General features: G+C 48.8%; 6 protein-coding genes across 6 annotated transcripts in view; 5 read left to right on the top strand and 1 right to left on the bottom strand.

The window, feature by feature from the left end:
• Positions 1–467: 467 nt before the first annotated feature.
• Positions 468–1890, top strand: EPUS_06400 (uncharacterized protein; the record flags this gene model as incomplete). The annotated part of the gene is made up of 2 exons (XM_007802072.1): positions 468–702; positions 755–1890. 2 exons carry the CDS (start codon positions 468–470, stop codon positions 1888–1890), a joined length of 1371 nt encoding a protein of 456 aa, XP_007800263.1.
• Positions 1891–3593: 1703 nt separating this feature from the next.
• Positions 3594–4501, top strand: EPUS_06399 (uncharacterized protein; the record flags this gene model as incomplete). Its single annotated transcript, XM_007802071.1, has 4 exons — positions 3594–3607; positions 3663–3951; positions 3999–4191; positions 4251–4501. The coding sequence occupies 4 exons, from the start codon at positions 3594–3596 to the stop codon at positions 4499–4501; spliced, it is 747 nt and encodes a 248-aa protein (XP_007800262.1).
• Positions 4502–4841: 340 nt separating this feature from the next.
• Positions 4842–7025, top strand: EPUS_06398 (uncharacterized protein; the record flags this gene model as incomplete). Its single annotated transcript, XM_007802070.1, has 2 exons — positions 4842–5473; positions 5522–7025. The coding sequence occupies 2 exons, from the start codon at positions 4842–4844 to the stop codon at positions 7023–7025; spliced, it is 2136 nt and encodes a 711-aa protein (XP_007800261.1).
• Positions 7026–8105: 1080 nt separating this feature from the next.
• EPUS_06397 (uncharacterized protein) lies at positions 8106–13684 on the top strand (the record flags this gene model as incomplete). The annotated part of the gene is made up of 3 exons (XM_007802069.1): positions 8106–13492; positions 13547–13615; positions 13678–13684. 3 exons carry the CDS (start codon positions 8106–8108, stop codon positions 13682–13684), a joined length of 5463 nt encoding a protein of 1820 aa, XP_007800260.1.
• A 1169-nt stretch (positions 13685–14853) lies between these two features.
• EPUS_06396 (uncharacterized protein) lies at positions 14854–17033 on the top strand (the record flags this gene model as incomplete). Its single annotated transcript, XM_007802068.1, has 2 exons — positions 14854–15147; positions 15198–17033. 2 exons carry the CDS (start codon positions 14854–14856, stop codon positions 17031–17033), a joined length of 2130 nt encoding a protein of 709 aa, XP_007800259.1.
• A 482-nt stretch (positions 17034–17515) lies between these two features.
• The window catches only part of EPUS_06395 (uncharacterized protein), a gene marked incomplete at both ends in the record, with an annotated part of 577 nt that continues 223 nt past the window's right edge, over positions 17516–17869 (bottom strand). Inside the window, 2 exons of the mRNA XM_007802067.1 lie at positions 17516–17714; positions 17800–17869. The exon at positions 17800–17869 is cut by the window's right edge and continues 223 nt beyond it. Of these exons, the coding sequence (XP_007800258.1) occupies positions 17516–17714; positions 17800–17869 (269 nt within the window). The remainder of the gene's footprint in view (positions 17715–17799) is intronic.

Below are 17869 nucleotides of genomic sequence, written 5' to 3'. Positions count from 1 at the left end.
CTTACCCATGGGATGATCTTTCAGCAAGCCTGAGTAAGGGAGTACAATTATTTTGACCTCTTTGGACACTACTGCACATACGTTTACATGACTGATCAATGTTCATTTGATGTTGTTACTTTAAGCTGTGCAAAGGTATCAATTTGTGTTTCAATTCTACGTGCTGCAGAAGCGCACAATTTCTGTGTACATGTAAAGAGCACAAGCCCGTTCATGGTTGATCATGGATCAGAATTGTTGGAATTGTTTTGTATTTGATAGCTCCTTAGGACTCGGTGTAGGGCTGCACAGTCAATCCCTCAGCTATAGAGTCCATATCTTCTTCTGGTTGCTTTACTATCCATCCTTTCCCTTCTTTGTCCGCAGATCTCCACCAAAGACAACTCTTCAAAGACTGCTGTGCATACCATAACCGCTGGCACACATCAAAGAGAACACTGTGCCATAGCATATTGCAATCAGAAGCAATGCAGCCGCCAACCACATGGAATCATATATTCTGCTCATCTGGGCAGAATGAAGATGTACTTTCTGTTGCCTCTACAGACTACTCACAGCCATCAACGGAGCCTGAAGAGCACATCCCAGCAACTGATCCGTTGGAGATTGCTCATTTGTGGTCATCAGTATTGGAAGCGGTAGGCGCTTCTGAAGAAAAAATCTTCTCTACAGAGTCATCAGTTCCAGACGATCAAATTATCAGTGAGGCCTGTTTTATCTAAAAAGCAAAGACGATTCGCTGAACATGTATTAGATTATCCTCTTAACGAACCAGCTACTTTCGGGCAATATTCGAATCTGATGGGAAAGAATGCCCAGCAGTTTGGTCACTCACTGCCAACCATGAGTTCATCACAGAGAGCCGTCCACTGGGGCAAGCTCGATCAGACAGAAACCAAGCCAGAACCAAATGCAAGAGCACCCTCTAGGGTCCGTGGCCGAGCGCCAAATGCAGTAACTACTCCGGCCAGTGACGCACAGGAAGACATGCCTTGTAACATTGGAAAGGACGAACTAGCCACCACGTCTGCACAAGATCACTTTCACTCTATGCTCGGGCACGGATCAGCAGCGGGGACAAACAACCCAAAGAGCTCAACCCAGCATGACAAAGATAGTGCATTTTATGAACGCGTCTCTCGTGATTACAATCTGTTAATGGCCTATCGGTATTCAAGTTATCCCCTCTCTTCCCTGATCCATGATCGGTTCTTCAGCCTAGATCCACCTTACGCTGCCCCGAACTATGGACCGCCAAGCGCTGTAAAAGTCCACAACTTTGGCATCAATGTCGAGCATATTCAGTGGAAGACGTCCCCTGACTCGCTGTCTGAGTGCACCACATCGCCGCAACCTTTCTCCTGTACCTTTTGGCTCGTCGTGGAGGCTCTTGAACAAGACGTTCGCGAGTATTTGACAAATTACACCTGCGTGATAGGCGACAACTTGGTTTTTCCTTATCTTACTATCGATTTTCGAAAAGACGACGAACGACTCCAAGGAGCGAGACGACGAGCAGCATGCAATGCCAAGCAAGCTCTCTACAACCGGTATTGCTTATACATGGAGACTTCAAAAGAGTGTCCCGAAGCTGCCGGAGCACTGAACAACGCCCTTCACTGTCATTTTACAATCATCTTTGATGATATGAACTGCGAATGCTGGCAGATCACTCCTGATCATGACAATGAATGGACTGGGAAGGGCTGTACGATGAAGCGAATCTTCTCTGCATCGTTGCTTGGACCAAGTGGTCTCAAAAGGCTGCACGAATGGATCAATGAAATCCACCATTGGGCTACAACAAAGTATGGTCCTGCATGTGCCAAGGAGATCCGAACCCGTTTACAAGCGAGGAACGCAAAGAAGACGGGTACAGTAGCTCAGTAGGGAGCTCTGAAGGAATGTGTCTGCTCTCGATCAAAGACTGTTGAATCAGCTGACGCTAGGGAAACGAGGGAGTTACCTAAAGACGATGGATGGACCGGCTCACAAAGTACGTGAGGAAACAGATGGCATTTGACTTCAATCAGTTGCGATCTGCAGCTGGACCTAAGACCAGACAACAAGGGTAGCAACCTGGCACTGCTTTGGCATCCTTCTCCTCGAGTCGATCATCATCTTAGCCTCATTGCCAGAACTTATTGATTGCGATTTCCGTTTGCAAGGCGAAACTTCACTTTTCAAGATTGATTGCTTCGTTCCACCACCCAGGCATCATATCTCGTCCTGTTTCAAACTACTTCATAACCCGAGATCTCCCCGATGCTCTTCAAGAGGATTGAATAGTCGGCAAGTAAGACTGAAGCAGATTTCGTTGGTGGTTTCGCTGCAGTAAAATGACTGTTGCGATAATGCTCTATCTAGAGAAGGGAACTGACAGTTGAACCTTCAAGTTACATGTTCAAGAGTGTGTCCAATTCGGCTGCCTCTCATTGTTATCTATGCAGGCCAAAACTGCATACGTCCTGTGTACATCTTAGGTCAACCAGACAGTCTTCGTACCATGACAATATTTTTAGATTTACAATAACGTGATTGACATGATCGAAGACCTTGATGAAAGGACAAGGTGGCATCGGCCGCCAGAGCTGAAGGAGAGTGTTCTGAATATTTTTGACGAAGCTCGATTCGTTCTGACCTCTACGCTGTATAAGTCCAGAGACTGCTGAGATTTTCATTGACTGGCAACACCTATGAATGCAAGCTTCACTCATATTCCTCGTCTGTAATGGTGACGAAACTCCACACCATACTCAATTAGATACTAGCTAAGTCTTCAGATTCTTAAGGGGTTGATTATATTTTGAATGTGAGGCTAATCTAATAGTAGTACTTATATGCGTAGTCTAGCTGCCGGTGCGCTGCCTCTTCCGGTTTAGCCCCCGCCATGGCAGAATAAAGGGATGGACAGAGAAAGCGCAAAGGCTTCATCTAGGACAGTTGCACTAAAATCGTTGATGTGGAGTAGTCCTCGAGCTTCAATACATCGATGCTTGGATGATTAGTTACCCAGCTCAAGGCGGACAATAGAGTGGCCACAGGTCGAGTGGAGTGGATTGGTACCGATACTGGACTGGAGGGCTGTAAAGGCACTTGGAGAACTGAGAACTGAATAATAATGACCAACTCGGGGCGGGGGGGTGGTTGATGCCAAGGAAAAGCTTTCCTGGGGACTTACCCTCTCAATCACTACGGGGATAAGATATGAAAGAGAAAGTTAATATTCAGAATACTAAAAGCTGCAGACATATTCGATAGTTATAAGTCTTAGCAAGAAAATCCGACGTGAATCCAGTCTTCTATTATGTTTTGCTCTGAAACGCTTTGTACACAGTACAGCTATGCCAACGAAAGTTAAATGCAAATATTTGACTGGTGAGATGCATGTACACAGAGTAAGCCCCTTAGTAAGCATGGAGACCCCACTCCTACTGCACAAGCAACACGATCGCCTGATCCCCACCTAGATCCCAACTAAGGCTCACAGCATTTCACAACAATCTATAGTTACCTGCTTCGTTAACAATATTGTGAGAAGTTTGGAAACAGCATATCTGTATCGTTATCTGGCATTGTGAGTTCTACAGAAGATGGCCTCGACTGCGTATGAATATGACCAGGCTGCCGCCAACAACCAATATCACTGATCACCCTTGTAGAACAAGCGACGAACTTGAGGATGCACTGCAACATTTCCAGAAAACCCTGACAGCAGAACAGAAGAATCAGTTGAAGGCGATCAATGCCATACCCGATGCTGATGCTGTCGTTTCCTTTACTACAGAGCTTGATAACAGAAATGCGGAACGCCGAAGCCGCGGTGTCGCAACGCGCTTACATAGGTTTCTCGAATCGATTCAACAATTCTCTACCATTGTAGACACGTTTGTCTCGTCAAAACCCAGTGTGGCAGCTCTTGTGTGGGGAAGTATCAAGTTTGCGCTTCTTGTTCGAATGTGGTATCCGACCTGGTACACGGCCCTGACTCTTTCTAGGCTGCAGCGAACTTCTCTTCATATTTCGACAAAATTTCAGCGCTACTGATGCGTATCGGCAAGCATTGTCCGCGATTTACAGAATATCAGTTGCTCTATGGGACCTCTGTCGGGCTGCGGACAGCGCTTTGCAGCTTCTACGCAACTATCGTCGCTTTCTGTCGACACGCAGTTGTGGTATTCCAAAGATCAGGTAGGTCATCTGGCGGAATAGAATTATCTACGAGCGACTCTGGTGACTCGGGCATGCAGGTTTCTTGCATCTTGCGAAAAGTTTTCTCAACTCATTTGAGGCGGACTTTGGCCCATTTGAAAGCCAGATCGATAGCAAAAGCAAAGACGTCAAGGAAGAGATCCGGCTTGCCTCTATCAAAGCTGCCTATCAAGATCAACAGCTCCAAGTCATTGAGAGAAAAGAGCAATCCATATCTAGAAAGATGCTCAGATTGTTCTCTTCAAAAAGATGGATATTGCTGCTGAAGAAGGCCGGGAGTGGAGACTAGAGAGAGATGAACGGGAGTCAAGTAAGCTATTTGTCAAAATTGTAATAGAGGGGATATGATGATGACTCACCCTTGTGGTATGTAGAAGCTCGAAAGCAGAAGCTTCTAGATACTCTCTCACAGTATAATTACCGTACCGCCTTCTACCATGCTTGCTCAAAGCGTCAGGGGGGAACTTCGGAGTGGTTGGCCACAACGCATGAATTCAGAGACTGGCTGAACAGTGACATATTGTCCTTGTTCTGGTGTTCTGGAAAAGGTAAGGGCCTGCTTGTCTCAATCATCACCGCATGCTAAGTAGAGCATAGTGGGATCTGGTAAAACAATACTTATGTAGGTGATGTCTTCATCTCATGATTCGCTGAGTACCGCTGAGATCTTAGGCTATAGTGCCAACTCTATCGGATATCTATTCCAGTTCTGTAACACTGTCCAGTCTGCCCGCATAAACTACTTCTTCTGCCGGTATGATGATGAAACGTCATTGAGAGCGACTACTATCCTAAGCTCATTGATTCGGCAATGCCTGGACGTGGAGAACTTGCCCACAACAGTCGAGTCTCGTCTTGCTGAGTATCTGAAGGACCCTCCCTTGAATGCACTGCAATTAGAGTCTTTATTGCAGGATGTCATTGCATTGTCAGAAGTTCACTTTGTTGTAATAGATGGCGTTGACGAGTGCAGGGCAAATGAGCGCAAAACGCTCTTTAAGGTGCTTCACCGGCTGCTAGAACGAAGTGGTTCAACACTGAAATTGCTGCTGATAAGTCGGGACAGCATCAGCACTGAAGTGAAGATGCTTCATCGCCATTTCCATCACGTGCAGATGAGCCGTCCAGAGGCTTCCTCAGACATTGAGGCCTTTATTAAGGATGAGATTCAAGAGAGAGTAGCCAGCAAGGAATTGGTTGTGGGTAATTCCAAGCTTTTAAAAGACATTCAAGATGCTCTTGTCCGAGGAGCACAAGGAATGTCAGTAGTTTAGTGAAGACTGATATTAGCGGCACTAACATTCTACAGGTTCCTTTGGGTTGTTTTCATGATTCAAGACCTCTGCTCTCAGAGCTGCGATGAAGACATACGCAGAACAATCGACAACCTTCCTGAAGACTTACCAAAGTTGTACCATTGCATTGTTTCCCGTATCGTTGATTCCAAGCACGAAAAGACTGTGAAGAAGATCTTACGCATGTTGGCCAGTGTGCAACGCCCATTGTCAATAGGGGAACTTCAGGAAGCCTTATCTGTGGAACCTTATTCTTCCTACCTGAAGCCTGGACGACGAACAAACGATATCTGGAGAGATATTTCATGGTGTGAGAATCTGGTTTATGTGGATGAGGGCGATGATACAGTTCACTTCGCTCACTACACCATTAAGATCTTCTTGCTTGATCAGTCTCTAGGCTCACACCATTCTGATTTCCACTTCCACCCAGACAAGGCAAACTATGAACTTGGAGAGATTTGCGTCACATATCTCAACTCCAGTGATTTCAAGAGACAGCTAGACAGAATAACAAAAGCGCAAGCGTCCTTCAGCCCTGAGCTGGCGTTAGAAGCTTCTCTCTCGGCCGAACTAGGCTCTAAACTGGGTGCTCCGCTATCCAAACTAGGGCGATTGCAATGTCTTAGGAAGACTACTAACTTTGATCTGAGGAAGCAGATACCCAAAAGTGCAGAGACGAGCATCGAGCATCCTTTTCTAGATTATGCATCCAAGTACTGGCTTCAGCATTGCACCGACTTTACTACAGAGGATATTCGTGCCTGGAACCTGTGGAAAGCTATATTACTGAATGTGGACAGCCTTGGTCATACCTCATGGACAGGTGTTGAATGGAACCAACGTGCAAAAATAGTCTTGGACTTTATTTTATCCTACGACCATAAGGCACTTCTTACTTGTATTGAGAAAAGCAACGAACCTTTCCACAAACAAACAACACTGGAGCTGTTCATATCTGCAGCTGGCAGAGGTAAGGTGAAAGTGTTAGAATACCTGCTTGAAACAGACCCAAAAGTGGCAGTAGAATCACTTCGTGGTCGAACTGCACTCCATGCAGCAGCGGAAGGAGGCCATATTGAGATAGTGGAGAGATTGCTTGCTACAGAGGCTGATATCAATAAAGGACATGGTCAAAATGCACTCGAAGCAGCAGCAGGCGGAGGCCATATTGAGGTGGTGGAGAGATTGCTTGCTGCAGAGGCTGATGTTGACGTACTATCTGGTCGAACTGCGCTTCAAGCAGCAGCACACGGAGGCCATATTAAAGTGGTAGAGAGGTTGCTTACTGCAAAGGCTGACGTGAATGCACCAGCAGCAGCAGCTGATGATCGAACTGCACTCCAATCAGCAGCACACGGAGGCCATATTAAGGTAGTGAAGAGATTGCTTGCTGCAGAGGCCGATGTGAATGCAGCAGCAGCATCTGTTGATGGTCGCACTGCACTCCAAGCAGCGGCTGAGGGCGGCCACAGTCAAGTGAAAAAATTATTGAAAGATCATAGAAGGGTTATATAAGAATGGGTATGTCTGCAAGTATTCCATCGCGGCTTTGAGTGTTGCATGATGACGATCCGCAGGGTTAGAAAGCTTGCTTAGCAACTGCTCTCAAAACGTGCATGGTAAGAGGTATCTTGGAAGCGGCTTGACGAAGGTGCGGTCGTAGATCCACAAAAGGTCTAGACCAAAATCCTTGGTGACAACGCTCTCCTGTCCCGTCACCCTTGCTGATGTACTGGGTTGAGGTTTGCACTACACTCAGTCGGGATGACCAAAAACGCAGCGTCATCACTTCGAGATCATACGCACAGAACTCCTTGATGAGGGACTGCGCCAAACGGACGAAGTCGTTGAGCTGAATATGTAGCAACGTCCAAGCTCGCTCAACGGCTAGTAATCTGATGAAAATGATTATAGGAGCTAGTGGCGTGATTTTTGAAATGCATAACTCCATCAGGAACTTTGTCACAGAGTGGAGATTTAACACATTCTTTAGTGCCCAGCGATTGAAGGTGCTGCTTTTCAACGTGCTCTCGAGCTTCTCGCGGACGACAGAAGTAAAAACAATGGAGAAGCGAGTGAGAGCTGCAGGTTTCAAGATAGAAGATACACTGGGAATTCAAACAGCTCGCTGGTAGTGGCTGGGGTGGCGTCACATGACCCGTGGTGCAACAGAGGCCGAAAGCAGCGTTAAAGACCGCCTAAACAAGCGTCATATGTCCCGGAATCTAGAGTTGAGAGGTAGTAATATTCTGCCGCACCCCATGTAGTCTGGCTTGGCATCAATTGCGCCTCTGTTCAAACGAGACTCTTACATCAAGCTAGGTTTCTACGTCTAACTCGCAGTGCCTGCTATTACTACGAGACTGCTAATCTAGATACTCTGACATCGTGAGCGGACACTTCCAATGTGACGTCGACTCTCGGGAACCCAAGCCAGTGTAACCTTGCAAGAGCTCACGAGACACAGAGAAGCCGTGGAGAGACGCCAGCAAAGGCCAGCAGCCATAGAATTTGGACGAGGACACGGTTCATAAATTGCAGATTGTTGCTGTTCGATGCGTCGATCTCTCCTGCAGTCTCGGTGTTCTGCTTACAATGCAACATGCTGGACAAACGCCCATGGTGGACCACCAGCACGAATCTATCCATAATACGGTCGCCGGGGATGGCAAGCAAAAGAACAATGGCACGGGCACAGGGAACGGGAACCGAAAGTATAACAGCGCACGTGGCAGCCCAAACCAACGCAAAAATATCACCTCTCGGTTTGACTACGAGAATGGTGCGCCACCCAAGCCAGGAATGTCACCGCCAGGAATAGTGACTCTGGACCCTAGCAATGCCTCGCCCATCAGTCCACATGTACGAGCGGTATCTGATGGGCACGATCCGGTGGCTAGTAGTATGCTTGAAATACAAGGGGCGGGAAGACGAAGTGTGCAGTTCACCAGAGACACAATAGATAATGAGCAAGAAGGTGGGGACACTGAGAATTCGGATGGTCGTGGTTCTGCGCAACCTGGTAATACCTTGTATTCGAGGTTGAAGTCGTTTGCTACCTCACCGAGCTTCATTTATCCAAGGACGCCGAATGGTGGTTCAAATGCTGGAGACGGCAAAGCTATCGCCAACAACCTGTCTTCCCCCAGAGCTGACCGCAACGAAGCGTACTTTCCGATGACTCTGGAAGAGGATGCCAGTGAAGCAGATGCTGATGCTGAAGAAAGCGGAGCTGAGCGGCAACCTGATAGCCCGTCAGTCCGTAAAAGACGAAGGAAGAAACCCGTGCTCCATGAAGGTGGCATCAAAACTGCTCCAGCCACGCCAGGAACCCCAACAGGTCCTGCGCTAATTAGCTCCCACTCGTTGGCCTCTACAGATGAACGAAGACCTGTACCACCACAACGGCGAGCAACGACAAACGACATTGGGGAAGGTTACCATGCAATGTCTGAAGACGAAGGCCGGAATCGACTCAGCACCAACAGTCCATCAAGAATGAGAAATGCACTGCGTGGCCTTAGCCACGGTCAAGGACAGCGCAAGAATCACGGCACTCCTGAAGCAAAAAGGCCAACAGCTATGAAGCGTCTTACAGGTCTGGTAGGTTACGCAGAAGCAGCTGACAGCCCGTCACGGCGACATCGCATGAAAGGGGAACGAGGCACTAGTCTTAGTGCACAAAAATGGCGTCAAATTAAACAACAGCTTAAGCTTCTTGGCCCAAGGAAGGGCAGAGATCGGACAATTGACCATGAGAAGTCCGCCGAACTGCTCGCCGAACTAATCGCTGGTAGCCCTGCTGCACTTATGGTCGCCAGCATGTTCCAGCGAGATGAACATGGGAGCAAACGCGTGCCAGTACTCCTTGAACAGTTGAAGGTCAAAATTGTGGATAGTGAGTATGACTCAAAACCCAGAGAAACTGATGGTCTTGTCCAGGGCGATCGTCACATGGTATTTCGGATAGAGCTTGAATATGGGAGTGGCCTAAACCGCATGAAGTGGACAATAAGGAGATCATTGCGTGACTTCGCAAATCTCCACCTGAAATACAAACTTCATTTCAGCACTCAGAAATATGTCCGTCTCAAGGCACCAGATGACAAGGGCATGCCACGTTTTCCGAAAAGCGCATTTCCATATCTCAAGCAGGTTCGAGGTTTAGAGGATGAAATCGAGGATGAGGACGAGGAGGGAGGCGCAGAAACAGATGGAGGTGCGACTGGCGCAGAGAGACCGGCTCCGAAGCATCAAAGACGTTCGTCGTTTGCTCTGTCGCGACGAAGATCTAGCGCGAACAGACAACAGGAGGACCAGAGCCTCAGTGGAGCCTTAGGATCTGCTGGCGGCCTAGCAAGTGTTGTTAATCACATCACTGGCAGGCGAGAGACGTTTCACGAGAGACAACGTAAGAAATTGGAGGTCTATCTTCAGAAGATGATCAAATTTATGCTTTTCCGTGCTGACAGCAATCGCCTCTGCAAATTTCTGGAGGTCTCTGCATTGGGCCTGCGGCTCGCTGCTGAGGGCAGTTTTCATGGAAAAGAGGGGTTTCTCGTCATTCGATCTGGCAAAGGTCTCGACTTTCGGAAGGCTTTGACCCCAGCCAACCTCAGAGGCAGACACACTCCGAAGTGGTTCTTAGTACGCCATAGCTATGTTGTCTGTGTCGATTCGCCGGAGGAGATGCATATTTACGACGTCTTCTTATTTGACGAAGACTTTAAGATACATCCTAAAACGTCTCTCCTTCGGGATCAAAAGGCAAAGGCCAAGCCCAAGCAGATCGCACAAGCAGCCAAAGAATCAGCTTCGATCCCTCAACATCACAGACTCAAGCTATACAACTCAGAGAGAAAAATGAAGCTTCTCGCTAGGAATGAACGTCAGTTACAGCAGTTTGAGGACTCTATTCAGATGATGGTCGAAGCTTCGCCCTGGACGAAACCCAACCGGTTTGGGAGCTTCGCGCCTGTCCGGCCCAAGTGCTTTGCCCAGTGGCTGGTTGATGGCCGAGACCACATGTGGGTCGTGTCCAGAGCAATCAATCAAGCCAAAGATGTCATATATATACATGATTGGTGGTTGAGCCCTGAACTATACATGCGCAGGCCTCCAGCCATCAGCCAGAAGTGGAGGCTAGATAGGTTGTTGAAGCGCAAAGCTGAGCAAGGAGTCAAGATCTTTGTCATTATTTACCGGAATGTCGAATCCGCAATCCCAATTGACTCTCAGTATACAAAATTCTCTTTGCTGGACTTACACCCAAACGTCTTTGTACAGCGTTCCCCAAACCAGTTCCGTCAGAACACGTTCTTCTGGGCACATCACGAAAAGTTGTGCATCGTAGATCACACTCTGGCTTTCATCGGAGGCATTGACCTTTGTTTCGGTAGATGGGATACGCCACAGCACACCGTCACCGACGACAAATCCACCGGTTTTGAGGCATCGGAACTGCCTAAAGACGCAGACCATTGCCAGCTGTGGCCTGGAAAGGACTACTCTAACCCACGAGTCCAAGACTTCTTCGCTCTCAGTAAACCATATGAGGAAATGTATGATCGATCGGTGATCCCTCGGATGCCGTGGCACGACATTTCGATGCAGGTTGTTGGCCAGCCTGCAAGAGATCTTACACGACATTTCGTGCAAAGGTGGAATTATGTCCTTCGACAACGTAAGCCGACTCGCCCCACTCCGTTTCTGTTGCCGCCTCCCGACTTCAATCCTGCCGACTTGGAAGCATTGGGGTTGGACGGAACTTGTGAGGTGCAGATTCTTCGGTCTTGCGGCCCTTGGTCCATCGGGACACCTGACAAGACGGAGCATAGTATCATGACAGCATATGCGAAGATGATCGAGGAGTCTGAACACTTTGTGTATATCGAGAACCAGTTTTTCATCTCCAGCTGTGTCACTGATGTCACCACTATCAAAAATACGATTGGGGACGCCCTGGTCGAACGTGTGGTTCGTGCTGCCAAAAACGAAGAGGCATGGCGAGCGATGATTGTTATTCCCCTGATGCCTGGATTCCAGAACACGGTTGACAGCGAAGGCGGCACCAGCATCCGACTTATTATGCAGTACCAATTCAGAAGCATTTGCCGTGGCGAGTCCTCAATTTTTGGGCGTCTGCGAGCTCAGGGTATCGAGCCAGAGGACTATATTCAGTTTTATGGCCTTCGGGCATGGGGCAAGATAGGGCCTCGGCAGCGGCTCGTAACCGAGCAACTCTACATCCATGCGAAGTGTATGATAGTTGATGACCGGGTCGCTATCATAGGATCCGCCAATATCAATGAACGATCGATGCTTGGCAACAGAGATTCAGAATGTGCCTCTATCGTGCGAGATACAGACATGCTTTGGTCGAAAATGAACGGCCAGCCCTATATGGTAGGCAGATTTCCGCACACGCTCCGAGTGCGTCTGATGCGTGAACATCTTGGCCTTGATGTTGACAAAATCATGGAAGACGCGCAAATCGTAGAAGAGGAGTTTGGAAATCCCGAAGACGAGAAGCCACCCATGTCTGCTCACTCCAACAATTCAGACCAGAATCTACCGATGTTGCCCTCATCGACAAATCTGGCAGTCCAAAGCCAAACTGTCCCCAGGGACACCGCGCCTGAAGAAACATTGGCTCGTGCTGAAGGCCTGGCGAGCTTCAATCACGATATTGATTGGGAACAGGCAGATAACCCCAATCTGAAGTCAAATCGCAAATTGACTGAGGATTCTAGAGTGACAGGAAATGCTGAGCATCGCAAGGATGTGGAGGGCAAAGGTCCTGATAACATGGAGATAATAGAGCATCTAGGCTACGGTGTTGGCAGGGACACTGCAGTCATCAAAGAAAGCAAAGAAGTTCTGGTTGCTGAGGTAGCTACGGAGGGTAAAAATCCTTTACAAAGGCCACTGAAGCCGGGGGAGATGCCGCGACGTCCTTCAATCTTAGAGGCGTACGAGCTGGGCAACCCTCCATTGCCACCGAGACCAGGAAACATTCGTTCCTCAACCACTCAACTTGGTCTTCCTCTGCTTTCACAATTACCGCCCTTGCCGGACACGGACGATACAGATATTGGTGGTCCGGCTATGCACAGATCATTCTCTAAGGGCTCTAGAGAGCGTCGGCACCCACTTGTGAACGAATTAAAGCTTCCTATGGTTGACAAGGACTGCATGGAGGATCCAGTCCTTGATGCATTTTCGCTCGATACATGGCACGCCATTGCGGAAAACAACGCCAAAATATTTCGTTCAATCTTCCGCTGTATGCCGGACAACGAGGTCAGAGGCTGGAAAGAGTATAAGGAATACGTAGCTTATGGCGAGCGCTTCGAGGAGATGCAAGGCGAGACCGGTAGCAAGTCGAGTATTCGATCCCAGCCATACTCTAGCCACAAGAGCGGGCCACCTGGCGCAGGTTTGTCCGAGAAAAAGGCACTTCTGACTCAAGGCACCAAGCATTTGCATTCAAGCGAGGGTCAGAAGGCAGCAAGCGTACTAAAGGGGAAATCGAAGAATGCTGCACATGATGAGAAGGGAGATGTTGTACAAAGAGATCACGAGCAATTGCGGGCCTGGGCAGTAGAGGCGAACAAGGCACAAGCAGAAAGACAGCACCGAAACTTATCCAAGGAGGAGACTTCATCCACTCAAGATTCTGCTCCAACTACCGTGCCCGAGTCGCAGCCGTCGTCTCCAACCCTAGGGGACGAGCGGGAACCTCTTCCGGATCTGACGATATCGCCACAAAGCAACGAGAAACCAGCATTGCAATTCGTTGGTTATTCCGAAGCCATCAACATGAACATGAATACGCAGACGACACCGCGACGACGACGCCGTACCACTACTAGAAGCGGGCGAAGAGAATTCGCGGCAACAGATGACATTCCCAGTAAAGCTGAGGCGGAAGAGCTCCTAAATCTCGTACAAGGTCATTTGGTGGTCTGGCCTTATGATTGGTAAGGGTGGAGAAATGAAACAAGCCGCTGGGCCGTGCTGACACTTTGTATTAGGTTGGCTGAAGTCGAAAAGGGTGGCAATTGGCTCTATCCTTTTGACCAGATATCGCCTCTCGAGATTTAGTAAGTACCTGCACATATCGTGGCCTTGCCCTGATCTGTCGCTGTGCTGACTTCCCATCCAGCGTTTGATGCATCATTTTTAGAGCGATTAGCGACATGTCGACCCTGTTTTTCCGGCCCTTGTCGGGCACCCACTTTGATATACGGTACACTGTTGTGGTATCTTAGTCAATGGAGGTGACCTGTTATTCGGTCGAATGCTTGGACTGGGCTTGCACACGAAGATCGTGCTCACTTCCGTTGATCGTTTGACACCTTGACGTTCTGCTTTCTCTCCGACATCTACTGTTGTTTGCATGTTTACAAGCGCGGAGTTGGCACATTACCTGAATCTAGATTTATAGCATTATAATTGAGCATCAGAGCATGAAGGTACTGCTGGAAAACTACCCTTTCCCATCGAAAACCCTGTTGTGATTAGCCTTTCATTGGATGCTGCAACGCGGGATAAGAGGCCCGAAGATCTGCAAATATCTTGGGAAAGGCTATAGCCGAAAATTGAATGGCGTTGTGTTGAACGTTGCTGACTAATCGACGGATCAGTGTTGAAATAGCAAGTTGTTCTATCTAATTCAGTGCGCAGAGCGAGCATTTATACGTACAGAGTTGCTATATCAAGAGAAATAGCGCGAAATGCAGATACCAAAAATACATGCGAAACGCGTAACAGGTCTGTAACAAAACGCATATGAAACGCGTAGCAGGATAGCACAAACCGTATTTTTGAGTTCAACACGTTGGAACAGGTACGGAGTACTGCGTAAGGATTATGGGGAGGCAATCGGTTAAACTCGGTTAAATCTCGGGCGGCTGATGTATTGTACCGAGTCCTCCAGTCACAAACTGCTGCATGAAACACCACGAAATGCTAACCACCATTCCTTCTCTGTGCTTCCGCTAAACCTACACTTTCTTATTGCAGTCCTTCTTCTGATTCGCCAGCGCTCAGAAAAGCTCAAAGCTTATCCTTGAGTTTTGCGGTCATGCACTGATTTTACGGTTTGCTTAGATGAGCCAGACTATGTCCATGCATAACCTCCCTGTTCCCACTTCATATAGAAATACTTATACTCGCTTACCCTGAGGGCATAATGCAGAGCCCTTCACATGTTCCCGCTCCTGTTTGACAACTCAACGAAGTAAGTTTTTACTGAAGAGCTGCTATGATGCCGCCAGCTGTTTAAGGCCGCTGGGAGGCTTATTCTAAACCAACCGAATTGAGTTATCCATGACCAGACATGTCCTCCACTCACCTCAACGAACCCGGTGGCGGCTTGAGAGATGTGGCCAAGTCCTCAGTATCACCGTCTGAAGGCGCCGTCTCCGGCCGCAACACTGTGCTCTCAAACAAGCTTACAGGTGTCTTATCGCAATCTTACGCCGACCCTGAGATCAGAGAAAGCCTTTCAATCTTGGATGCTCGAGGCGTGGTAAACGATGCTAGTGCTAGGCGAAGGCTAAGACTCGATGCACAGAAGGAAGTCATTGAATGCAATGGTGCCATAGTACAGGACTTTGGAGTTGTTGTAGAGGTAACGTTCCCAGCGGCCGGGACATTAAAGGAGTGCTAATAACTTTGCAGCAATTAGAGCGTGTTGGCACAATGATTGCAGATTTGAATAAGACATGTGAAGAGATGCGAACCCAGATCCATAAAGCTCAGCAGGAGTCTGGCTCTATGCTAGAAGAAGCATCAACCTTGACAGCACAGAAACAGGCAGTGGAGACAAAGCAGCAGTCCCTCAACGCTTTCAACAACCATTTCATTGTTTCAGAAGACGATCTGACAACGCTGACCAACTCGACCAAACCTGTTGATGATAGATTCTTCCAAATCATGAATCGCGTCAAACAAGTCCGTAAAGATTGCGAAGTTCTGCTTGGCAACGAGAACCAAACCCTTGGGTTGGAGCTTATGGAGCAGACGTCTCGAAATCTGAACGCTGCATTCAAAAAGCTTAACACCTGGATCCAACGAGAGTTTCAGATGCTGGATCTTGAAGATCCACATATCAGCGCCACAATCAGACGAGCTCTTAGAGTCCTGGCAGAGAGGCCGACACTGTTCCAAAATTGCTTGGATTCCTTCGCCGAGGCTCGAGAGCACGCGCTGTCCGACGCTTTCCATATCGCTCTCACCCAGTCCGCTACCACGGTGGTGACTGCAGCTAGACCTGCCAACCCCATAGAAATGCAAACCCACGATCTCCTCCGATATGTAGGAGACATGCTTGCATGGGTTCATTCCACAACGGTATCGGAACGAGAAGCACTGGAAGGTCTCTTCATTTCAGATGGAGACGAGATCGCGAAAGAGATTCAAGCTGGAAGAGACAATGAGCCGTGGTCTCGAAACAACATCGGAGAAGACGAGACAGGAGACAGCGCATCAGTATTTGACGGTCGCAAGGCACTGAACGAACTAGTCAACCGTGATCTTGAGGGTGTGAGTCGCGTCCTTAAACAGCGAATTGAAATTGCTGTACGCAGCAATGATGACCCACTGCTCGTGTACAAGGCATTGAACTTGTTCAGGTTCTACCAAGACATCTTCATCAAACTTGTTGGTGCTCCGTCGATCCTTGGAAACACCATTGCAGAGCTCCAGACCTCAACCTTTTCCCATTTCGAGCGGTTACTTCAAGATGAGACCTCTACCCTTGCAAACGAGACTATACCAGAAGATCTGAGCTCACCACCGTTTTTGCTTCGGGAGTTGGACCAGCTCAACTCTTTCCTAAAAGCTAATCCGGACATATCTGGGCCGGAGATATCCCAGCTACTCTCAGCCGCACTTGTTCCATTCCTAAACCAATGCTCAGAAATGGCTACCGTTGTTACAGACCCTACAGCGCAAAATGTCTTCCAGCTCAACTACCTATCCGCCGTCAATACTGCGTTACAACCAAGTCTTCCACCCAACCATAGCTTCCTCGAAGCTGCTCGCAGGAAGGTAGGAGATCTACGAGAAGAGTTGATCGAAATGCAGCACTCATTCCTCCTACGTAAGTCCGGCGTAGAGCCACTTCTCGCCGCCATTCGTGAAACTAAAGCAGGAGCCCCGACCCGGATCGATCTGGCCTCATTGCCGGTCTTCAACGCAGAAGCTCTCTCTAGTCGTGCGGCACAGCTAGACGACTTCCTTCCCTCGGCCTGGATGGATCTGTTGGAGAACATGAAACGACTGACAGATAAGAGTCTGGCGAAGGATGTCGCGCATGAGGCGGCAGAGAGGTTCTGCGCTGATTTTGGGGCTGTGGAGGAGGCGGTGTTGAGGGTCGATGAGCTGATGCTGGATGGCAAGCGGGGAGGGGAGGGCAAAACCGGGGGTGAGTGGGATGGTGAGCAGGAAGAGGAGACATTGCTGAGAGAGGTGTATCCGAGGACTACAGCAGAGATCAGAGTGCTGTTGAGCTGACGAGGCTGATGTGTGGCATGAAAACGACTGGCCTTTCATCCTCTGAGAAACAGGGCAAATTCTTTTTCTGCATGATTCTGAGGCCGTCGAGCCTTCGAGCGGTAGGCTTCTTGATTAATGTAGATATGTTCTGCGATCTGAACAGGCTTGCTATTAGGCCTGAGGTTACAGTCCAAACAGCCTGCCATGACTCATACTCACTTCGTTGGTCAGTACGCTTGAACCATGTATACTCCCAGACACACAAACTTCGGCGGAGCCTAGGCGTCCTGGCATCTCCAGTAGGGTGCCACCACCATCTTCATCTGTATCTGTAGAAGAGTCACGACGTTGACCCCGCAGGTCGACCCAACTGACCTTCTACTCCGCACGATGTCTCGCGATCGATCGTGTCTGTCCCCAGCCCTCTCCAACAGGGACCCATATCCATCGCGAATCACCCTTCTACCAAGCCGTGTTCGCACCCTTCTAAGCTCCCCCGCTCAACCGTTCCCCAACCCGCTCTCCGTCTGCGCCTCCCCGCCCTCCACTGCTCCGGCGTAAAACACCTGGGCGTCCACGCATGGATCGCCTTGATCTCCTCCCTCAACGCCGCATTCACCAATCTGTGTCGCGCCAACGCCGTCTTCTTCTCGAACTGCGGGGACACGATCGTCGCGGCGTAGGCTTGGCCGCATCCGCCTGGGAACCCATATCAGCGAGTAATAATAGCAGGGGTATGTAGAGTGAGAGAGAGAGAGAGAAAGGGAGTTAGGGTTTGACGCACCACTCATGTCCACAATCTCGACGTGTTCGGCACTGAGTTTGGATTGCAGGGTGGATTTCAGCGAGGACAC

This window comes from Endocarpon pusillum, assembly GCF_000464535.1.
Source record: "Endocarpon pusillum Z07020 unplaced genomic scaffold scaffold1466, whole genome shotgun sequence".
Classification (NCBI taxonomy): Eukaryota; Fungi; Ascomycota; class Eurotiomycetes; order Verrucariales; family Verrucariaceae; genus Endocarpon; species Endocarpon pusillum.
This window is presented reverse-complemented; position numbering and strand designations above follow the sequence as displayed.